The sequence below is a fragment of the Ornithorhynchus anatinus genome, chromosome 1 (genome assembly GCF_004115215.2).
Source record: "Ornithorhynchus anatinus isolate Pmale09 chromosome 1, mOrnAna1.pri.v4, whole genome shotgun sequence".
NCBI lineage: Eukaryota > Metazoa > Chordata > Mammalia > Monotremata > Ornithorhynchidae > Ornithorhynchus > Ornithorhynchus anatinus.
Genome location: NC_041728.1, coordinates 14,241,620 through 14,266,547, shown reverse-complemented (window position 1 = coordinate 14,266,547; position 24,928 = coordinate 14,241,620). Strand labels below are relative to the sequence as shown.

The 24,928-nt window shown below is 44.4% G+C and overlaps 1 protein-coding gene across 1 annotated transcript in view; it reads left to right on the top strand.

Moving 5' to 3' along the window:
* ADGRV1 (adhesion G protein-coupled receptor V1) overlaps nucleotides 1-24,928 on the top strand; it is a 453,964-nt gene that overhangs the window by 299,977 nt on the left and 129,059 nt on the right. Inside the window, exon 84 of the mRNA XM_039911197.1 lies at nucleotides 22,081-22,197. Coding sequence (XP_039767131.1) covers nucleotides 22,081-22,197 — 117 coding nt within the window. The remainder of the gene's footprint in view (nucleotides 1-22,080; nucleotides 22,198-24,928) is intronic.

Genomic DNA, 24,928 nt, shown 5'->3' with positions numbered 1-24,928 from the left:
CTGGAGTGGGGAGAGACAGGAGGCTGGGAGGTCAGCAAGGAGACTGATGCAGTAATCCAGACAGGATCGGATGAGTGATTGTATTAACATGGTAGCAGTTTGGATGTAGAGGAAAAGGTGAATTTTAGCGATGTTGTGAAAGTGAGACTGACAGGATTTAGTGGTAGGCTGAGAGAGAGAAGTCAAGGATAACGCCAAGTTTACGGGCTTGTGAGACAGAAAGGATGATGATGCCGTCTACAGTGACGGGAAACTCAGGGAGGACAGAGTTTGGGTGGGAAGATAAGTAGTTCTCTTTTGGACATGGTAAGCCTCTGCGGTGCCCTGACTTGATCCCTTTGTCCTCCCCCACCCCGCCCTCAAACCCACAGCACTTATGTATGTATCTGTAATTTATTTATTTACAATAATGATGGTATTTGTTAAGCGCATACTATGTGCAGAGCACTTTTCTCGTTCTCCCCTCCTCTAGACTGTAAGCTTGTTGTGGGCAGGGAATATCTCTGCTATGTTGTATTCTTCTAAGCGCTTAGTACAGTGCTCTGCACACAGGAAGCACTCAATAAATACAACTGATTGGGTGGGAGGTGGGAGAAAGAGAGAGATGTGTAGAGCCAGAGTTTTATTTCCAACCACAGATTAAAACGAAATTACAAGAAGCAGGGTGAAACAGGTTTAGATTTTGGGGAAAAGTGGCTTCTCCTGTGTCTGAGCAGAATTATGCTGTGTAGGTTTTCACTGCTGGTAATAGATGCGGGGCACTATATTTTTGGGTTTTTGATCTTCAGTCAACATTTCAGGACTCACAAATTCTTCCAAGAATGTTTTTGGTTAAGTGCTGAGATCTGCTGGGCTTTGTTACCAGTCGAATAGCCTGTTTATCCTGCCGTCTTGATGGCCACAGGCTGGGGGCCATGGATGTACCTGGCTCCCCAGTACAGGCTAATGCAGCACTGAGTCTTGGTTGACCCATGAAACAGCTTCCCAATACTGTGGGTGAGTACTTGACATGTCCCAGTGGGGTTGGGTGAATATGTGTTGGGGTAGAGAGGGAGGCGGGAGGGGGGTAAATTGAGTTTTGCAGTCCAGTAGATCCAGTAGGGTCCTTTCTTTGTTTTTACTGGTTTTTATGAAATTTGTGAAGTGCTTACTTTGTGCCAGGTACTGTGCTAAGCGCTGGGGTAGATATGAGCTACTCAGTTTGGACACAGTCCCTGTCCCACAAGGGGCCCCCAGTCTTAATCCTCATTTCACAGGTGAGGTAGCTGAGGCACAGAGAAGTTGTGACTTGCCCAAGGTCATACAGCAGGGAAGTGGCAGAGCAGGGATTAGAACCCATATCCTTTTGAGTCCCAGGCCCGTGCTGCTGCCTCCACTAGGCCACGCTGCTTCTCATCTTGAGTCCTTCATTTCTTCTCTTCAAACACGCTAGTTGTTTCTCAAACTAAAGGAGGCAGGGAAGCTGATAAATGGAACTGTCTTTTATCTTTCAAAAATGATGTTTTGGCTAGTGAGATTTTATCTATTATTCAGGTTTTACCCGAAAACACCACACTGGAACCCACAGTTCTTTCCAAATGTGGCCCTAGAGTACTGGTGTCAGGTCACAGTGGGGAATGTGGCAAAATATTTAACCATAATAACTGTGGTATGTGATAAACACTAACTATTTGCCATGTACTATTCTAGTACTGAGATACAGTACAGTCAGATCAGACACAGTCTCTATTTCATGTCTAAGGGGGCAGGGAAAGGGGAGAAAACAGATGCTTAATCCCCATGTTATATATAAGGAAACTAAGGCACAGGAAAGTCAAGTGACTTGCCCCAGATCATATACTAGACTGATGGCACAGCAGAGATTAAAACCCAGTTCTCCTGACTTGCCAGTCCTGTGCTCCTTTACACTAGGCCCTGCTGCTTCTTTACTGTGGACCTTGTCCTCTCCATAACGACCTGGGAACCAATCTATCCGGAGCCTGGTGGATGAAGCTGGCTGTGTGGGAAGGGACAGAGGGTCTGTAAATCTACGAGGCCCTCGACTTCTGCCTCCAGGGATTGATCATCCACCTTCCCCTCCTGGGGTCCAGGATCTTTCCAAGAATCTGATGGGCAAGGATGGCATTGCCAGTCAGAGCATACCAAAAGTGGGACATAGGGATGTCCTCAGGAGGGAAGTCTGTTCTTGGAGGCTCCCCAACTGCTCAGGACCTAGGCAGGAGCCCCTTCATCCCATTCTGTCAACCTAGAGAATCAAATTGTTTGCTTTGTTGTAGCAATTGCTCTCTATTGAGCTTGGTATGGTTTTCTATCAGGAGGAATCATGATCTTCCCACAGGCAGTGCTCTGACAGATTGATTTTTACCAGCCGTGCTCCCCCTCTCGCCTCTTGGAGGTCCTCAGCTGGGCCACGGTGTTTGAGATTGCTCTGCGTTAGACAAGGCCTCTTTATCTCACGTATGATGCAAGGCAAAGAGATTTAAGCAAAATTGACAATCAGATAATCAGGTTCTTTTTGTAAAAGTTAAATTAATTTGAATGTGGAACAGGAGCTAGGGTATATTAGATGAGGTTGATTTCTCAGAGACTTAGGTTTCCTGGCACTATCTAGCCATGGGCCATGAGGAGCCCTTTTTTAAATTTTTTATTTTTATGGTATTTAAGTGCTTATCATATGCCAGGTACTGTAATAAGCACTGGGGTAGATTCAAGATAATCAGATTGGACACAGTGTCTGTCCCACTTTGGACTCACCAGCCTTACCCTCCCTTTTGCAGATGAGGGAACTGAGGCACAGAGAAGTGAAGTGTCTTGTCCAAGGTCACACAGCAGACAAGTGGTGAAGCTGTGATTAGAACTCAGGACCTCAAACTCCCAGGCCTATACGCTTTCCTCTAAGCCACACCGCTTCTTTGGAAATGATGGTGGTCAGGTCATATTCGTTCATTCTGTTACTTCATTGCCCACATTGCACAAAATGGGGAAGTTAATCGTATTTTTAGATTTGAGTACTGGAATGAGCATCAAAAGGACATTGAGCCCAATAGAAGAATCCCTAAAGCACTCGGGAATTCCACAACACCTCCCATTGTGAGTTCTTGTCACTAGCCTCCCGTGGATGTGCCTAAAGGTATCATACAAAGCTCTGAATAACGGAACTGGGGCAAAACATTGCTACTCATTTTTTAATGGAATTTATTAAATGCTTACTATATGCCAAGCACTGTTCTAAATGCTAGGGCATATTCAAGATAATCAGGTCCCGCATGACCTCACAGTCTAAGTAGGAGGGAGGACAGATAGTGAATCCTCATTTTACAGTTGAGGAAACCGAGGCACAGAGTGGTTAAGTAACTTGCCCAAGGTCACGCAGCAAGCACGTGGCAGAGCTGGGATTAGAGTGCAGGTCCACTGATTCCTAGGCCTGTGCCCTATCCACTAGGCTATGCTACTTCCCATTTACCAAGGATAGTCTGACAGTCAAATTGTAATGGCCAGGGATGAACAGATGTGCCTTAACAGTGATGAGTGAAAAATGGGTTGATGGTAGCTACACTAGTATATTAACAAACACAATCATTCAATCATATTTATCGAGCACTGTGTGCAGAGCACTGTACTGAGCTTTTGGGAGAGTATACTATAACAGAGTTGGTAGACACATTCAAGAGGGTGAGGTTGAACAGTACTGAGAAAAGACAGGAGACAAACAGATATGCTATAGGCAGCACATATAAATCATCTGGCTGAACTCTGTGATGATAATGTCGTAGTAATATGACCCAGGAAGAATTTTACTGGACTGGTGAAGTGAATCTGAAGGTGCATTTAAGTCCTCAGGTAATAAACTTTTTCAAAAATCAGAAATATTTTTTCTGTATTTTCTAATAGAAAAGTACAAGTGAAAAATATTATGGTGGTGGGGGAGTAGTTTTGTCCAAGAGACAGTTTGGAGAGTTTGTAACTGGAAGTAGTCATGGACTTATTCTGAATCTTATTCTAAGAGGTTTAGTACACGTAGATGCGTAGGGTAACTGACAGACATGAAGCAATCAATCAGTGATATTTTTTGAGTGCTTTACTGTGTGCAGAGAATGGTACTAAGCTCTTGGGAGAGTACAACACAACAATAAAAAGTCACATTCCCTGCCCACAACGAGCTTACAGGCTAGAGAGGGGAAAAACAGACGTCAATACAAATAAATAAAATTACAGATATGTACATAAGTGCTGTGGGGCTGGAAGGCGGGAAGAGCAAAGGGAGCAAGTCAGGGTGTCACAGAAGGGAGCGGGAGCAGAGGAAAGGAGGATTTAGTATGGGAAGGCCTCATGGAAGAGATATGCCTTCAGTAAGGCTTCAAGTAAGGGGAGAGTAATTGCCTGGGTCATTTGAGGAGGGAGGGTGTTCCAGGCCAGAGACAGGATGTGGGCAAAGGGTCGGTGGAGAGACAGGAGAGATTGAGACACAGTGAGAAGGTTAGCATTGGAGGAGCAGTGTGGGCAGCCTGGGTTGTAGAAGGAGAGAAGCGAGGTGAGGTAGGAGAGAGCAAGAAGGTAGACTGCTTTAAAGATATAAGTGCTGTGGTGCTGAGGATGGAGTGAGTACATAATACAAATCCAAGTGCGAAGCTAATGCAGAAAGGAGATGGAGGGCTCAGTAGGGAAAAGCCTCTTGGAGGAGATGTGGTTTTAATAAGGCTTTGAAGGTGGGGAGAGGGGAGGCAGGGGGTTACAGGCCAGATGTAGGACATGAGCAAGGAGTTGGTGGTGAAATAGATGAGATCAAAGTAAGACGAGCAGATTGGTGATAGCCTGGGTTCTAAAAAGAAATAAGTGAGGTAAAATAGGAGGGGGCAAGGTGGTTGAGTGCTTTAACATCAGTGGTAAGGAGTTTCTGTTTTATGCAGAGGTGGATGGGCAACCAAGTGAAATTAAACAGTGTTGATGGTTCCTTGTCAAATTTCCAACCTTTTAGTTTTCTCCAGTTACCAGTAATTTGCCATTGACCCTTCAGTTCCTAAATCTCCCTATTCCATATTAGCCCATCCAGCCTTCATTCATGTCCATCAAGATGCATTTCACCAAATATGGATAAATATTTGTTGTCCAAATGGCATTCAAATCGGACATAAACTCTGCTTAAAATAGGCACCGAGGGCATGTAATTTAAGATCATTGCATCATCATCACAGTTATGGTGTCTGTTAAGTGCTTGCTATAAGGCCATGATACAAGGTCGTCATCTTGGACACAGTCCCACTCTGGACTCTGAGCAGGGAGGTCTACTGGAAAGAGCAAAAGCCTGTGATATAGGAGCCCTGGGTTCTTACCTCAACTAGCCTGCTCTGTGATCTTGGGCAAGTCACTTAACTTCTCTGCACTCAGTTTCTTCATCTGCAAAATGGAGATTAAACTACCTAGCCTCCTTTTGTCTTAGACTCTGAGCCCTATAGAGTAGGGACTGCAACCATGCTGATGATCTTGTACCCACCCCAGCATTTAGTACAGTGCTTGGCACACAGTAAGCGCTTAAATACCGCAGGTATCGATGTTATCGTTATTATCATCTTATCCCCATTTACAGAAAGAGAAGCAGAAGAAAGTTAAATGACTTGCCCAAGATCACACAGCCAGCTAGTGGCAGAACCAGGGAGAGAACCCAGGTCTTCTGATTTTCAGTCCCACACTCTTTCCTGTAGGGCACAATTTCATGTAAAATGAATGCTAGCATGAAGATTAAAAGAAGTAGTTTGGCCAAGATTATCCAGATAACCAGCATCATTGTTTGAAACACACCCTCCACTGGGGTTGGATTGAAAAATAACCACTATCTGGCCTCCTCCAAAGAACAGAGCAAATACATGGTTAATTTTTCCACTTTTACTGTTGCCTCCAGTTTAGGGAGGTGGCCTGGGGCTGGTAATCAGTGGGATTCCAGCAGGATCCAGTTGGGCACTTCCTTCCACTGGAGAACACTGCCCATTCACTAGCAGAGCAAGGAGTTCCACAGAACTCTGGGACATTAGTCACTGAGCTGAATGACAGTCAATCCTGTTCCCTCCAGAAATCGACTTATTCAGTGCATTACTGCTTCTGGTTTTAAGGAAGATGTATGGTGGCTGAAATGTCCCAGGGCTAACAATTAAAAAAAAAAACGAGGCACCCAATAAATTCATGAGGAATAAGTTGAGGGGTGACTGCTATTTTAATGGTTTCCTTTCTTCTTCCACCCAGTGTCTTCCAGAAGAACTAAACACAAAATATGTGAGAATTCATTGCCTGATAGACCCAAAACAGAAATGCAGATGAAACTACAAAACATTTATTCGGGTCGATCTGAAAAAAGCCAGGTGATATATTTTGAGGAAGGGTGGATCTTGTGTTTTAACGCTTGGTTTATCAATTGAAGGAAGTTAGTATTTAAATAAAAAAGGTACAGATTGAGATTCCTTCATCTAAAAGACCAGTAAAGGTGGAAAAGAGAGAGTTATGACTGCCGTTTTTACTGGGCTTTATTTTTCCATGTTAAGTTGGAAGTTAAAGTTGGGAAGTCCAAAAAAAAAAAACCAAAAAAAATTCATTTCAGATCAATTGGAGAAACAGCTTGGCCTGGTGGAAAAAGCCCAGGATTGGGAGTTGGAAAAAATAAATTCCAGTCTTGTCTCCACCACCGGCCTTCTGTGTGGACTTGAGCAGATCACTAAACCTCTCTGAGCCTCAGTTTCCTCCCCAGTAAAATAGGGATAAAATACCTGCTCTCTCCACTTCCTCAAGTGTTAGAATGTTATTCACATGGTGAACTAGGACTAAGCCCAGTGTGGTGATATAAATCTACCACAGAGTTTCAAATATTGGCACATAGGAAGCCCCTATTAAATACCTCTGCCACTCACTAGCAGAGCAAGTTGCTGCCACACCTGTATGAGGAAAAAATTCTCAAATCACTTGAAAACGGAGGACTTATGTTATTATTATATGTCCTCCGTTTTCAAGTAATTTGAGATTTTTTCCCTCATATGGGTGTGGCAGAAAAGATAGATGTGGGGTCAACATACCCTGTGTAATAGTTTGCATTTAAAGAAGTGGAGAAACAGCGTGGCTGAGTGGAAAGAACACAGGTCTGGGACTCAGAGAAACTGGGTTCTAAAAACCCTGCTCTGCCAGTACCTGCTGTGTGATCTTGGGCAAATCACTTCACTTCTCTGTGGCTTGGTTACCTCATCCATAAAATGGGGTTTAAGACTGTGAGCCCTACGTGGGACAGGGACTGTATCCAATGGGATTATCCTACATCTACCCCAGCACTTAGCATAGGGTCTGATATGTGCTAAGCACTTAACAAGAACCATTAAAAAAAAATACCTGTTCTCCCTCCTACTTGGACTGTGAACCACATGTAGGACTTGAATATGTTGTATCTTCTCCAGCACTAAATCAGTGCTTGGTAAAGAGTGCTTACTTAACAAATACCACAGTTATTGTGATTATTTAAAGGTAATCAGGTTGTCCCATGAGAGGCTCACGGTCTTAATCCCCATTTTCCAGATAAGGTAACTGAGGTACAGAGAAGTGAAGTGACTTTCCCTAAGTCACACAGCTGACAAATGGTGGAGCCGGGAGTAGAACTCATGACTTCTGACTCCTAAACCCGGGCTCTCTCCATTAAGCCACGCTGCTTCTTGGTGTGGGGCACTGTACTAGGTGCTTGAGAAGTACAGATTAATGAAGTTCAATATCCCCTGCCTTCAAGGAGCTTACCGTCTAATGTGGGGAGACAAACACAAAAATATTCACCCCACGGTCAAAGTAAATCAGTTGAGTGGACATAGTTCCGTGAGTGCTAAGGAGAGTATAAATCGGTTTACAAGTGCTAGAGTTGGATGAAGGGATAATATGGCTCAGTTGCTGGGCAATGAATCAGAGAAAATTTGTTGGAGAAGGTGGGATTTTAGGAGGGATTTGAATGTCTCAAGTGGCGAGGGAAAGAGTTCCAAGCCAGGGGGAAGGGCATGAGTGAGGGAATTGAGATGGGAGAGTCTAGAGGGAGGCCCAACTGGAAAGTTGGCTTGTGAGGGACGAAGAGAGTGAGCTGGAAAACAGTGGGTTAAGAAAGTGGACAGGTAAGGTGCTGTAGAACCTTGAAGCTGATTGTGAGGAGTTTTTCTTTGGTGTGAAGAGACACAGGATCCAGTGGAGAGCTCTGAGGAGAAGAGGTATGTGGGCTGATGTGAAACTCCACAGTTCTAGTGAAGAGGGTATTTGGAGTGGTGACACCCAGAAGACCTGCTTGCCCTCTATCTCTTGGAGGAAGCTCTGTGGTGGACACCAAGAGTAAGGCATAACTACAGGATTAGCATTTATCATGTAGCCTAATGGAAAAAGTACAGGCCAGGGAGTCAGAGGACCTGGGTTCTAATCCTGGCTCTGCCACCTACTTGCTGGGGAACCTTGGGTAATTTACCAACACCCTGAGCCAAATCATCCCTTCAATCAGTACAGCACTCAACTTCTGTGTGCCTCAGTTTCCTCATTTGATTAGATGTCTGTTCTCCTTCCCTCTTAAATTGTGAGCACCGGGAGGGACAGGGACTCTGCCCTACCTGGTTATCTTGTGCCTACCTCAGTTCTTAGTACGTGTTTGGCAAATAGTAAGCACTTAACACATACCGTGCTTATTATTATTCCTTATAGTGGTTTATCAACTGTCATAAATACAACATATCTAAGACAACGTGTCTGCCAACAGAGAGGAAGCTGAGACTCGAGAACAGGAGAGAGATCTGGACTGGAGTGATAGCCCTGGTGTATTAAATTTGAATTCATGAGAATGAATGACTTTCCAGTGGCACAGGGCATGAAGGGAACGTTGTGGACAAAGTAGCTTTTCGATCAGAATTCAGTGTATTTTATTTAGCTAGAGGAGTTGCGTAGAATTTCTTTCTTTCTTAGGAAATTGTTCAGTACATCTTTTTTCTATGCACTGTCTTCACGTACTGAACATTAGTTTGGACGGTGAGTATCTGGCCAGCCCAAAGGCTTTCTAAGCCCTTGGAATCACAGAAGCAAGTAGAATTTTCCTAGGTCATAGCCGGGCTCAGGCCTGTGTCCTAAGAGGTGCCCCCTTTTAAACAATCAATCGGCAATTCAAAGGGGAGAGCGGCTTTTTTCCCCTCGCCTTTGATTTCTATAAAAATCAGCTATCACACTTGTGAACTCTGCAGAACGGTCCAACACAAAGAATTGGGCAATAATAAATCCAGGCTTTGATGCTGCCTCAATGCTTGGCACTAGAGCTATGTTTTTCTAGGAAGAAATGCGAGTTTGCATTGGGAAGGCTGGGGGAGAAATGAAAAACACCTTCATGATTTTGAGCCAAAAAATTCAAGCCCTTGAAGTGGAGGAAGAAAGGGTGATGGCTTTATTGGTTTAGGAGAAAAATCCAATAGCACTTCATTTTGAGTGAGCACTTTGGCAACCTCAGTGTACCATCGAGAAGGAAAAGAGACGCACGTTCGATTGCATTTCAAGGACCAGTGGATTTCAACAGACATTTGGAACTCCGTTAGAAATTCCAAATTCCACTCACTCCCTTCTTAGAAAGGCGTATTCCTTTCCATTTGAGTTCAGGCTGATTCTCAGCCAAAGAAGTACTTTTAGAAGTTGGTGTATTTTCGCGTGATAGTCACTGCAGAAGTCACTAAATACCTCCATCCATCTCAAGAGAAACTTGTGACTGCTCATGCGATTGATTTCAAGCTGATGGTACGCAAAACCAAAGTAAATGGGGTTTGGTCTTCATTGTTCAGGTTTCCAGGTCAGGTTTGATGAAAGATACATCTGTCGCTGCATTTCAGAACTTCAAATTTGTGGTTTATGTGTTTGTGGTAGGCTGGCATGTTCTCAGGTGATCTCATATTAGTCTTCAGAGCCCGCCAATAGCATTTTTGGGTCAAGTATCCACTCCTGAAATTGAGCAAAAATGAGGTGATTGAGCAAAACATCTGCTTTCCTCTCAATGGCTGGGATAATTGCCTGAATTCTCCCTCCATTTCACTGGGGCTATGAGTTTGAGCTCTGAATTCCCAGTCCTGAGACTGCGATCTCATGTCGTTTTATCCCTCCCAGAAGAGACTCTCAGGGGATTCCTAGTCTCTGTCATCTCGAGTATTAAAGACCACACTTGGAAGTGACAAGATTGCTTGGGAAAGTTTTTTTTTTATTTGTTTTGTTTTTTTCCTACACGTTCATAGGAGTTTATATTTCCTGTCTTCATCTTTGGGTAAATGGTGTGTTTTTTCTCTGGCCCACTTTTCAATTTGGGTGTATCTTGGTGATCTTGCAGGATGGCAGGAAAAATCAGAAATGATTGACTTTAATGCTGATTTCTTTCTCCCTGTTTCTTTCTCCAACATTCTGAGCTCTTTGCACACTCCCAGATCCTGGTTCCAAACCTGGTTCCTGAGCATTGTCCCTGCTAGTGTCTTCTCCTTATAAACATTATTATCATAATTATTGCTAGTAATAATGATGGCAGTATTTGTTAAGCATTTATTATGTACCAAGCACTGTTCTAAGCATTAGGGAAGATATGGGATGATGAGATCAGACACAGTCCTTGTCCCACACGGGGCTCACAGTGTTGTAGGAGGGAGAACAGATATTGAATCCCCGTTTTACAGGTGAGGTAACTGAGGCATGGAGAAAGAAGCAGAGTTACTCATCCAATGTTACAGAGCAGGCACGTGGCAGAGTTGGGATTAAAACCCAGGGCCTCTGACTCCCAGTCCTCTGCGCTTTCCACTAAGTCAGCGTTTGCTGCTCTTTCTCCAGTGTTCTTTTCTCTCTGCAGTATTCCCAGCCCGCAGTACCAGTCTTTGCCCAACCAGGGTCAAGAGCCGGGTTGTATTCCTCTCCACCAAAAGCTTTCCTTCATTGCTACTTATTGAGCACCTACTGTGTGCAGAGCATTGTACTAAACTCTGGATAAGAATGCAGTAACAGATAAATGTCTCTGGACTTCAGGAGTTATGTGCGTGCGTGTGTGTGTGTGTGTATCCCATGGTACCTTGAGGTCACCTTGTAGGGGCAGCCTGGCATAGTGGGAAGCAGCCTGGCAAAGTGGATAAAGCACGGGCCTGGGAGTCAGAAGGTTGTAGGGTCTAATCCCAGCTGTGCCACCTATCTGCTATGTGACTTTGGGCAAGTCACTTCCCTTCTCTGTGCCTCAGTTTCCTCATCTGTAAAATGGGGATTGAGACTGAGCCCCATGTGGGACAGGGACTGTGACCAACCCAATTTGCTTGTATCCACCCCAGAGTAGAGTCCCTGACACACAGTAGGTGCTTAACAAATGCCATAATTATTATTATTAGGGGCACTGCATCTTTTACTGTTGCTGTTTAATTTCAACTTTTTTTCCAGTTACCATCCCTATGTACTGGATGCTTACTGGACACCAGGCTTCAGGTTGATCTGTGAGTGAAAAGCAAATTAGCCTCTCTCCTCTATGCTGCTCTCTTAGTCTCTGTGCTGTCCTCATATCAGATAGATAATTGCTTTCCCCCACTTCAAAGACATAATAAAGGCACATCTCCTCCAAGAAGCCTTCCCTGACTAAGCCCTCCTCTCCTCTTTTCCCACTCCCTTCTGCATCACCCTGACTTGCACAGTCGTTTATCTCTCCTCCCTTCCCCACAGCACATGTGTATATATCTGTAATTTATTTATTTAGATATATTAGTGTCCACCTCCCCTTCTAGACTATGAGCTCATTGTGGGCAGAGAATGTGTCTGTTATACTGTACTCTCCTAAGTGCTTAGTACAGTGCTTTGTACACAGTAAACACTCAATACATAAGATTGAATGAATGAATTAATGAATATGAAATATCCTCATGGAGAAAAACACAAAGCACACCTACCAGCCTTAAAAAAAAAATCACATCGCTCCTGGCACTTGATAACATTTGATTAAAAATTTACTTTTAATGAGCCCCTCAAAACACTATTCATTCAATAGTATTTATTGAGTGCTTACTATGTGCAGAGCACTGTACTAAGTGCTTGGAGTGTACAAATCGGCAACAGATAGAGACAGTCCCTGCCCATTGATGGGCTTACAGTCTAATCGGGGAAGACAGACAAAAGCAATAGCAATAAATAGAATCAAGGCGATGTACATCTCATTAAAACAATAGCAATAAATAGAATCAAGGTGATGTACATCTCATTAACAAAATAAATAGGGTAATAAAAAACATGCAAATGAGCAGACGAGCACAGTACTGAGGGGAGGGGAAGGGGGGGAAAGGGGGCTTAGCTGAGGGGAGGTGAAGCGGTGGGGTAGAGAGGTAGCAGAGGGAAAAGGGGAAGCTCAGTCTGGGAAAGCCTCTTGGAAGAGGTGAGCTCTAAGTAGGACTTTGAAGAGGGGAAGAGAATTAGTAGAAGAGGGAAAGAGAATTGTCACTACGGTCACAAATTATTGATAACCAAAATAGGGACTCCAGCCTTGCAGTAAGAGTAAACAAATTATTGCCCAATTTTTCTTTGAATTTGTTGGCCGTAATAAGCAAACAGGCCCTGTGGCCCTTGAATTGACAGTTCTACTTAGTTCAAGTAGGAGACTTAGGCTATGGGATCTTCAAGGCAGCAGAAACAATGGTTCTCTGAAGAGAGGATTTATTTTAAACACGTCACTTGAGAGCTCAGTAAGTATGCTGATGGATGCTTCTACTGATTTTTTTTCCTCCCATGACAATTTAGAAAGTAATTACAGGGATCTGTACAGACCAGTGTATAGAGCAAATGCTTAACTGCCTCCTGCTCAAATGTTCAGTCCAGTGCTCTGAGCACAATAAGCACTCAATAAATACTATTACTGCTATTACTAGCATTATTACACAGAGCCAACAAAGCCCACCTCTTCAATTGTTATTGCCATAAGAGAGCAGCCATATCTACCTCCCACCTGTGTATTTCTCTCCCAGCAAATAGGCCAGTGTTCTGCACCCTGCACTGGAAACATCGAATAAATGCTCATACTCCCAAAGCAAGCCCTGGCCAAGACACTTTTCTTGTGATTCTGCCATTGTGGTCCCCGGATTGCCTTGCTTGTAAGTGAAGAGGGACTGGAGAAATCTGAGGAAAGGAAAAAAAAAAACATAAAGAGATTTAATCAACCAGAGCATGTTTACCATTTTCAGTTGGTTAATTTAATGTAGGCAGGCCAAGTGGAGCAGCAAGATGATGTGTCTCCTGCAGGGCTGCAAAGTTCAAAGCCAAGAAGGGAGAGAGATTGCTAGGTAGGGCCAGGGTAAATGATGAATAGAAAATTTGGCACATGATTAACAGAGGAACCTAGAACGAGAAATCTGTGAAGAAAATTCTGTAGTCAGGACAACCAATCAATGGCATTTTTAGAGCGGTTATTGTGAGCCGAGCACTGGACTAAGTCAGTCATATTTACTGAGCACTTTCTGCGTGCAGAGCACCATACTAAGTGCTTGGAAGAGTATACTACAGCAATAAACAGACATTCTCCTAGCCCACTACGAGCTTACAGTCTAGCTGGAGGGAGACGGATATTAATAAACATAAATTACAGATGTGTACATAAGTGCTGTGGGGCTTGGGAGGGATGATGAATAAAGGGAGCAAGTCAGGGCGATGCAGAAGGGAGTGGGAGAAGGGAAAAGGAGGGCTTAGACAGGGAAGGCCTCTTGGAGGAGATGGGTCTAAAATAAGGCTTTGAATGAGGGGAGAATAATTGTCTGTCGGATATGAGGAGGAAGGATGTTCCAGGCCAGAGGCAGGACGTGGGTGAGAGGTCGGATGCAAGATAGATGAGATCGAGGTTCATTGAGAAAGGTTAGCATTAGAGGAGTGAATTGTGCGGACTGGGTTGTAATAGAGTAGTGAAGTGAGGTGAGAGGGGCCAAGGTGATGGAGTGCTTTACAGCCAATGGTGAGGAGTTTTTGTTTGATGTGGAGATGGATGGACAACCACTGAAGTTTCTTGAGGAGTGGGGAAACGTGTCCTGAATGTTTTTGTAGGAAAGTGATCTGAGCAGTACAGTGAAGTATGGACTGGAGTATGAGTGACAGGAGGCAGGGAGGTCAGCAAAGAGGCTAATACAGGAATCACTAAGCGCTCGGGAGAGTCTGATGGAATTAGTAGACATGATCCCTGTCCTCAAGAGCCATTTAATGACAGGAAGTCAGGGAGTCTGTCAGTAGGGTGAAGTTGATTAAGTGGTCACAGTCAGAGGTGCCCAATTCATGGAGGGAATCAGTCAATAAGTGGTGTTTATCAAGTGCTTGCTATGTGCAGAGCACTATACTAAATGCTCAGGTGAGCACAGTATAACAGAATTGGAAGATATGTTCCCTGCCCTCAAAAAGCTTACAGTCTAGAGGGGGAGGCAGACATTAATATAATAAATATGCTATTTTTAATTTAAAGGTTTGTATAGATAAGTGCTGTGGGATATGGAAGGTGACAACTTCCAGGCCTGGTGGAGCTGGACTGTGAGCTCACTGTGGGCAGGAATCTATTTGTTGTTATATTGTACTCTCCCAAATGCTAAGTACAGAGCTTTGCACACAGTAAGTGCTCAATAAATATGATTGAATGAATGAGTGACTCCCAGACTTGCTCATCTCAGGGTGAGCAGTCAATCAATCCATGGTATTTATTGAGCACTCACTGTGTGCAGAGCACTATTCTAAGAGTTTAGGGCTTACAGTTTAGTCGGGGGAGACAGACATTAAAAAAAGCTTTATGAGGAGTAGTGTGCCTAGTGGGTAAAGCATGAGCCTGGGAGTCAGAAGGACCTGGGTTTTTATCCTGGCTCTGCCAGTTGTCTACAGGGTGCTCTTGGTAAGTAGTAATAATTGTACTATTTGTTAAGAACTTACTTTGTGCCAGGCACTGTACTAAGCGCTGGGATGAGTATAAACAAATCAGGTTGAGCACAGTCCCTGTCCCACATGGGGTTCACAGTCATTTCAATTCTCTGGGCCTCAGTTCCCTCATCTGTAAAATGGGGATTAAACCTGTGAGCCCTAAGTGGGACAGGGACTGTGTCCAACCCGACTTTCTTGTATCTACCTCAGTACTTAGAATAGTCCCTGACATAAGCAGTGCTTGAAAAAATCCCAATTATTATTATTATTAAATTACAGATATAAATGGCAGAATATAAGGATATGTGCATCAAATCTGTGGGGCTGGGGGTGGGGTGAGTATCGAAGTGTTTACAGGGTACAGATCTAAGGCACAGGTTACCCAGAGGGAGGGCGAATAGGGAAGGGAAGTGACAAGGTTAGCCAAGGAAGGCTTCTTAGCAGAGATAAAATTTTAGTAGGGCTTTGAAGATGAGTTTCCCATCAGGGCTGAAAAGACCCCAGATGGTGGTGACTTTTCTGGGCTGTTTGCTCAATGAAGCGTATCCTCCCCTGTTCCCATTCCCCATAAAACCCATGCCACCCTTCACCCCCATGTTGCCAATGCAAAATTGGCCCCAGTGATGCAGTCTGTTTCCCCAGTGACCGTCCTGGGCTGAGCTGTTTTCCTTGTTCAGCTGCTCGGCCCTTTCCAGGGCAAATTGGCGCAGCAGCCCGAGTGGCCTTTCTGGCACGTCCCTTGTGCAATAGCAGTAGACCCTGCCCGGGGAGTGTCTGGATTCTTGGCTGGCTGCTCGGCGCATAGCTAAGCTTAGAACAGAAATCTCCCTTGAGGAGAGAAAGTCTGGCCTTTCAACCAACTCCCCTGCAAACAGGAAGAGCCGCTCGGCTGAAATCTTTGTACGAGCGGGAGTAGTCTGGAGCGGAGAGTTTCACCCACTTCTCTGATGAGCCTGGCCCATTCAATCAGTGGCATTTATTGAGCACCTGCTGTGTGCAAAGCACTGTAGTAAGTGCTTGAGAGAGCATAGTACAACAGAGTTGGTAGGCTCATTCCCTGCCCACAACGAGCTCACAGTCTAAGGTCCTTCCATACTTCTCAATCATCCTCTCTTTCTTGAACCTGCCAGCTTTTTCTGTTAGGTGGAAGTCTAATAGCTCAGGTACTGACTTCTCAGAGTTCCAATATCCTGGATGATGCTAAAAATTAGAAGAATACAAAATAATATCCAATGTCCCTATAGCCCTTATTTTTTCCAAACATCCTGTTCATCAGTTATCTCATTTGAGCCTGAAAACATCCCTTTGAGGTAGGGAGGGTCAGGCATTATTATCCCCTTTTTATGGCTGTGGAAACTGAGGCCCGGAGAGATGAAGTGCCCTGCCCAAAATTGTGTCTAATTCCCATCTGTTTATTCTTTCCCTGCGTTTGGTATAGTCTTCTGGACATAAATGCTTAATAAATACTAGGAATACTACCCAAGGTCATGCAGCACGCTGATGACAGAACGGGGATTAGAACTCAGATCTCCGGACTCCCATTTCCACTCTAAACCGTGCTACCATTAAACCACGTGACTGTTAAACCACACTATCACCAGACTAGCAGAGCCTTAAGAAGGCAGCAGAAGGGAGAGTCCACAGAGATTAAACAGGGAAATATACCACTTAGCCAAAATTTTGTACTCCTGGTTGCCGAAGGGAAGCTCCAGTGGACACAGTTGATCAAACGAAAGTGGTTCAGGTTGAGAATGTCTCCTAAGGGCTATATTCGTAAACCTGAGTGAGTTCAGGTCTGGCTCCAAGGCTTGCCCTGGGTTGCCCAGGGAAGATCATTTATTCTTATCTCCAATGTCTGTGGCCTTTGCATTTTGTTTTCTTAAGATAAGAGATAAGAGCAGTTCTCTTTTCAAGTGAAAATCCGTGAAGCTGGAAAAGCACTCTGTCAGTCCAGAACCTGTGGAGGGACCAAAATGCATCAAATTGTTGAAACATTTATCAAGAGGGATGAAATGGTCCAGCATTTGGTAAAATGTGCAAACAAGCTGTTTCCCCTTGTGGCATGCACCGACTGTGGGCAGTGAAACAAAGAGGGATACTGGATTTAAAGAATTTATGCATTGTTATCACCCAAAACAGTGAGAAATTAGGTAATTTGGTTGGTTTATGGATTCCTCCGGTGGTCAAGTGTAGAGATGCTTTGGGTGTTGAATACGTGGATGGGTGACCACTTGGCTCTCTTCCAAGCATGGACCGAGGATCAATACGTTTACGGGGATAAAGGATTGCATCACATAACGATATAGTACATTATGTTGTTATCAGCGCCGCCCGTAGACTTGTTTTGTTTTCCTACTCCAACAATTTTGAATGACTTGTTTCTGTGTCTCCCTCCCACTCAGTTAGCATATGGTAAGCCCCTTGAGGGTAAGAATCATGTCAGCTAATTCTCCTATACTCTCTAAAGCACTTTAAACAGTGCTCTTCTGCGCCCAGGTGCTTAATATGCGAGGACTGATTGGTTGCTGGTCCGGTGATCTTTCATTGCCTCTTCCCCAGGCAATCCACAGAGTGCTGCTAGGGAAAATGGGAAATATTGGAAAGAGAATGCAGACATTCTAAAGTATGTGTGGGCCAGAGGGTATCAGGGCCTGGCTTTTATTTTATTTTTAGTATGGTATTTTTTAAGTGCCAGGCACTGTATAAAGTGCTGGGGTAAGATGATCAAGTTGGACACATCCCTGTCCCAGATGGGGCTCAGAGTGTTAAACCCCATTTTACAGATGAAGTAACTGAGGCACAGAGAAGTTAAGTGACTTACCCAGGGGGGCTGGGATTAGAACCCAAGTCCTCTGACTACCAGGCCCATGCTTTTTCCACTTGGGCCATGCTGCTTCCCAATGAAGTATTGACTTCATCGACTTCTTCCAGTGAAAGTACCACCCTAGTAGCCTTCTTCTTCGACCACTGTCCCTCATCTTCCCTATCTCTTCCTTAAACTGTACAAGTTGGGGAACCACTGTAACTCTTACAATCAATCAGTCAGTCAATCAGTGGTATTTATTGAGTGTTTACTGTGTGCAGAGCACTGTACTAAACTCCTGGGTGAGTACAGTATGGCAATATAATAGACACATTCCCTGCCCCCAACAAATTTACAGTCCAGAGGGGGGAGAAAGACATTAATATAAGTAAATACATTACAGATATGTATGCAAGTGGTGCGTCGCTGGGATGGGGGGATGAATAAAGGGAGCACCTCAGAAGGGAGTGGGAGAAAAGGAAATGAGGACTTAGGGAAGGCCTCTTGGAGGAGATGGGGCTCTAGTAAGGCTTTGAAGGTGGGCAGAGTGATTGTCAGATATGTAGAGGGAGGGCATTCCAGGCTAGAGGCAGGAGCTGGGTAAATGGTTGGCGGCAAGACAGATGAGATTGAGGGTCAGTGAGTAGGTCGGCGTTACCACTACTCGCGCTGCCCACAGACGATGTGAGGATCAGAGAAGCTCTGAGTGATGATTGATCAGGGCAGGCAGTTTGGCATCACACTCAGGTATCACTGAGATGCTTTTAGCCTCCTCATGGCAGCTTCTCGGTATCATCAGGACAGTGCTGGGAGCTCAGCGGTGCCAAGCTGAAGCAGGACTTTGGTAACACTGGCTATATTCCCAGTAAGACAGAAGTGCTGTCTTTACCCTGGTTTCAGCTTCTAATGGAAATGCAGGTGTCCTTTGGGTGGAAGAAAGAATGCCTGGTGTGGAATGGGACTGTGTAGGAGGTGGGGAGGAAGGCTCACCTTTCCTCCATTTCAAAAGAGTGTATAGCTCATGTTCTGGAACTTGAAGGAAAAAAAAAAACTGTGTTGGGTACTGGTAGTCATGGATTTTAGTTAGTGCCCACTCGGGGCAATGCCCTCTTGCAAAAGCATAACAGAAGCAACAAACTTGTCCTCTGCCCACAAAGAGTTTATGGTCTTTGCCCTCTGGATTTGTGATCCAACTCGAGGGTCAGAGACTACTACTATAACTAATATTGCCAGTCTTTAAGCACTTACTCTGGGGAGATAGAAGATAACTAGGCCAGACAAAATCCCTGTCCGACATGGGGCTAACTGTATGAGGGGGAAGGAGAACAGGTAGTGAATCCCCATTTTAGAGAGGAGGAAACTAAGGCACAGAGAAGTAAAGTGATTTGCCCAAGGTCACCTGGCAAGTAAGGGGTTAGAAGCCGGGCTTAGAACCCAGGTCCTCTGACTCTCAGGCCCATACTTTTTCCACTACGCTACACCGCTTATCCCAGCATGGCATAACTGCTAGGAGGCATAACCATCTCAGTACCATTCAACCTGTCCACTCGTGGCCTAACCACTCTCCCCATTTCACTCTCCCAGGCTTCCAGCACCTCAGGCAGGGTTCTCTGTGCCAATCTGCCACTGGCATCCAGTCTCCTCTCCTCTTATCCAGCCTCATGCACAAAAGAGATCACCAGTTGCTAGTTCATGTCGAAATGGACTCCACTGAATGCATTACTGTAAAAGTCAACCTGAAACCTATTTGGTTGTCTATCCTGCATTGGAAAGTGTGATTCTGATTTAGAAAAAGACTCGGTGCAGCTTCTCGTTTGGTTAACAAAAACTACAGAGGCCACTCTTAATATGTCAAGAAGGAAATTCACATCGCAAGGTAAAGCTGGCAATGTTTTTTAGAAGTCAGCACTGTTAGGAGAATAACGGAGATTTTCAAAAATCTGTTTTTTTGAATATGAGATTGGATTTTGGAGCATTTCGGGTTGGGTTGCTACAGACATAAAATGCATGACTCATGTGTAAATAAGCATCAGACTACAAGAAAATGTCATTACTGGGCCCATCCTGACCAACATGCCGTCTCCCTCGGGCAGCAGGATGGCAGTGGTAGGTGTGAGATGATTGCCCTTCTAATGATGAGTGAAACCCCAGTGTACTGTCTTAGCACATTCTTTGATTCTATCTCTGTGGCAGCCGATTGTGCAGAACATTTTCCAGCACCTGCTGTGAGACGTCGATGTAGGTTAGACTGCAGATGGAAGATTTACAAAGGCATATGTTGGAGTTATTCAGCTACCAATCCCGCAACCTAAAATAAATACTATCCTTTTTCCCTTCTCTTTCAATGCTTATTTTTATTAATAATAGTGATAATGAAAGTTGTGGTATTTGTTAAACGCTTTTTATGTGCCAAGTACTATTCTAAGCACTGGGGCAGATACAAGATAATCAGGTTGGACACACTCCCTGTTCCACGTGGGGCTCACAGTTTCCACATGGGGCTCACAGTCTTAATCCCCATTTTACAAACTAGGTAACTGAGGCACCGAGAAGTGAAGTGACTTACCCAAGGCCACACAGTAGACAAGTGGTGGAGCTGGGATTAGAACCCAGGTCCTTTTGACTCCCAGGCCCATGCTGTATCCCCTAGACCATGCTGCTTCTCTGGATTGTAATCGTGGCTCCGCCATTTGTCTGCTGTGCGACCTTGAGCAAGTCACTTCATTTCTCTGTGCCTTAATTCTCTCATCTGTAAAATGGGATTAAGACTGTGAGCCTCATAAGGGCTAGGGACTGTGTCCAACCCAATTTGCTTATATCCACCCCAGTGCTTAGTATGGTGCCTGGCACGTAGTAAGCACTTAAATTACACAATTATGTTTTATTATTACTATTCTTATTATTGTTGATTGAGCTCATACTATACCAAGTACTTGGGCCAGTGCAGTAGAGTAAGTAGACATGATCCCTGCCCTCAAGAAGCTTGCAATCTAGATCACTTATCCATAGAACCCCCCAGTCAAAGATACGAAATCCTCCTGGGGGCATAACTGGTTTCCTTCCCCATTGACAGACAGAAAGGGAACTCTTCTTTGCCTTGTTAAACCATCATGGTATGAAATGTAAAAATAAATAGCAGGATAGGCAATATTTCTCATCTTTCCCAGCTCCACTGTTACTGATATTTCTCTGTCATGGACAGCTTGAGAGGTGTAGGGAGAACCTTCCACTGGGGTGAAGAAAAAGATTGAAAATAAAGCCCAGGGTTTAAAATTGGAAGGTTCCAAGAAAGGTCCATGCCTCGAGCTCTTCCATTCTGTGGATTTAGGCAGGACAGCAGTGTATATGGGTCATGAAACATGAGCAGTTTTTTATCAAGTGGACCGATATTTTTCTGCATGCAATTAGCACCTTATAGCTACTGTTAAAAATGAATGCATTTCTTAAGGTGTAATTTTATTTCCAAAGAGGAAGTCAAGGAGAAGAAATGATTTTAGTTCCAGGAGGCTTCAGGGCCTGGGAAATAAGACAAAAACTGGTAGTTGGTTAGTTTTGAAGTAAGGAATCAGGGCTGAGACAATTGGGAACAGCTTTGCGTGGGACTGAAAAGTGAACAGAACAGTCTGAATAGAATGTCTGAAGGAAAACAAGACGGCGAAGGAATTTAAGAAATGGGAAGATAGGTCTAGAGGAGAAAGGATAAAAGAAGGTGGCCTCTTTTCCATTGGTTGGAATGAAAACAGAGATTTAAAAGTTTGGTTGGGCAAGTCAGGAAGATATGAACTTATTTGTAAGTTGTCCTCAAAAGCCAGAGAAGCATTTTAGAACTAAAAGTGGTGTTTTTATCATTATTTCTTGTTATTATAAAAGTGCATACCAAGGACTCTGGAGTCAAGTGTAATCAGAAGGATTTGGGAACGTCTACCTTGTTTTACATTTGTCAAGGCAAATAAGTTAGATGATAAGTTAGAGGCTGCCAAAAGAGAGAGGAGGATGTGAAAATATTCATGAAACCAGCCAAAGTTCTGGTTTTGATCTCAAAAAATGATTTGGACTCCAGTCTTGTTTTATAAATGATAATTTTTTTGCCATTTCTGGTGGGCCAAGGTTTTGTAAATGAGCAACAGAAATGTTCACTTTGAGGATTTTCTTCTTCTGAGAACACCGTTTTCATATCATCAGTTGGCGATATCGGTCCATTTCTCAAAATATCGACTCCCTTCTATCACTACCTCTTTGGTCGGGCTTTACAATTCTAGGGCTCTAAGTTTTGGCCGAATTTCTGATTTGGGCTGGAGTTTATCTGCCGAAGGGCTACGAGTCTCTCCTTGGGCAGATTTTGTAAAATGGATGCACTTGTTTGTTTCTTCCAGATGGCATTTCTGGCTTCCGCGTATGCGAGTCGCCAACTGTCAGAGGAGAGCTGCGCAGCCCTGGCCGCCATCACCCACTACCTTTACCTCTGCCAGTTCAGTTGGATGCTCCTTCAGGTGAGTTCCTCTCTTCCTCAAGAGCCGAGACATTTCAGCACGCCAGCCTGATAGGCCCCCTATTGCAGCAGCTTTACAGAGCTAGTACCTTCTCCCGGGACCCAGGGAGACGGAGTGGGGAGTGAGATAGCTCATGCTAAAAAGACACCTCCCACCCTCTGCATCTGAAAAGTTTCTCTGTTCTGATGGCATCTGAATTTATTGTGGTATATGTTAAGCACTTACTATGTGCCAGGCCCTGTACTAAACACAGGAGTAGATAAGATACTAATAATGATGGTATGTGGTAACTGCTTACTATGTGCCAGGCATTGTACTAAAGACTGGGGTGGATATAGGCAAATTGGGTTGGACCATGTGGGGCTCACAGTCTCAATGCCCATTTTACAGATGAAGTAACTGAGTCACAGAGAAGGGAATTGACCTGCCCACAGTCGGCACACAGAAGAGAAGTGTCAATGCCAGGATTAGAACTATGATCTTCTGACTGCCAGGCCCATGCTCTATCCACTATGCCATACTGCTTTGCAAACCTATGTTTTTATTTGGTGCTTTTATTACCAAATCATGCTATATTAATTATTTACTCCTCACAACAGGTGTACGAAGTAGGGCTCAGGTATTGTCCCCAATTTATAGCTGGGGAAACTGAGGCACGGGGAGGTTAAGTAGCTTGTTCAAGGCCACGCAGGGAATGGGTGTCAGAGCCAACACTTGAACCCGGAACCTCTGGCTTTCAGGACCACAGCTCTCCCATTGCTCTACACTGTCCAGTCACAGTCCCTGTCCCACTTAGGGCTCACATTCTTAATCCCCATTTTACAGATGAGGTAACTGAGGCACGGAGAAGTTAAGTGACTGGCCCAAGGTCACGCAGCAGATAAGTGGCAGAGCTAGGATTAGAACCCAGGTCCTCTGACTCCCAAATCATGCTCTTTCCCCTAGATCATACTGCTATCAATGAGTGGTATTTTTTGAGCACTTTTTGGTTGCAGAACATGGAGCTAAGAACTTGTGGGAGTATAATAGATGAACAGGACTGTCCCCTTCCCTGAAGGAGCTTACAGTCTGCAGGAGAATGTGTTTTGTGTGCAGACATCTGGCCCTAGGGTTAGGGTGTGAGTTCTTAGGTGGTGCCATCACCAGGGCAGAAAAGAGGCAAGGCCGGGTTTCCAAAGAAAGAGTATGGGGCAGCGGCTCAGTGTGGATCAGCTCAGTGGGGAGGAAGCAGTTCAGTCTTTTAAGAAAAGTGTCACCCACTTTCGCCGGCAGGGAACAGGGCACGCTGGAAAGAAAGAGAATTAAATCCTAACCAGTCAGAGGCTTGAGATTCTATCACCTAGGTTTGCCCTGTGGTCTCTTACTTCCAGTGTGTTGTCGAAAGAGTCACTTAGCCCTGGTGTATTTCTCGCTAATAAAATAGAGATAATGAAAATGTCTTTAAATGCTAGGATTGAAGAGCAGAGGAGCAGCGTAGCTCAGTGGAAAGAGCCCGGGCTTTGGAGTCAGAGGTCATGGGTTCGAATCCCGGATCGGCCTCTTGTCAGCTGTGTGACTTTGGGCAAGTCACTTAACTTCTCGGTGCCTCAGTTCCCTCATCTGTAAAATGGGGATTAAGACTGTGAGCCCCACGTGGGACAACCTGATTCCCCTGTGTCTACCCCAGCGCTTAGAACAGTGCTCGGCACATAGTAAGCGCTTAACAAATACCAACATTAAGAGGACACTTGAGACAATCCTTTTCTGCTAATTAAAGGGATTTTTTTAGGTGGTTCTGATATACTGTACTTTCTCATTCTGCTTATGAAGCCTGAGAACCAATCCTCATAGTCATTATCATTTTCCACAACCATGGGATTTATTGAGCTTCTTCTGGGCATTTGTTGAGTAACTAGGTTTGAGGCATCTGGATGCCTCAACTCTTTCAGCCGACCATTAGATCGTAAACTCCTTGAAGGTAGAGACCACATCTTTTCCTTTTATCACACCCTCCCAAGTGCCTTGTGGAGGGCTTTTTTATTCAATTGTGTTTATTGAGCGCTTACTAAGTGCAAAGCAGTCTTTTAGACTGTGAGCCCATTGTTGGGCAGGGATTGTCTATGTTGCCGAATTGTATATTCCAAATGCTTAGTACAGTACTCTGCACACAGTAAGTGCTAAATAAATACGATTGAATACTAAGCGCTTGGGAGAGTACATTATTCAACTAGACATGTTCCCTTCCAACGAGCTCACAGCCTGTGAAACAGCGTGGCATAGTGGATAGAACATGGGTCTGGGAGCCAGATGGTTGTGGGTTCTAATCCCGGCTCCACCGTGTGTCTGCTGTGTGACCTTGGGCAAGTCATATCACTTCCTCGGTGCCTCAGTTACCTCATCTGTAAAAATGGGGATTGAGACTGGCAGCCCCATGTGGGACATGGACTGTGTCCAGTTCCATTTCCTAGAATCTACCCCAGCGCTTAGTACAGTGCAAGGCACACAGTAAACTCTTAACAAATACCACAATTATTATTAGTTTTATTAGAGGGTACACAGAAGGTGCTCGGTAAATTTTATGGAGTGAATGGATGACTGACTGAATGGATGGATAGATGAAGGAGTTAATGAGTTAACAGATCAAGAGTCGTTTTCATTTTCATGTGAATCTGTGTGGGAAGACTAGTTGCAAAGACATGAGTGAGCCTCTCTGAGGACCCACTTAACTGGCATGACAGCCAAGCATCTGACC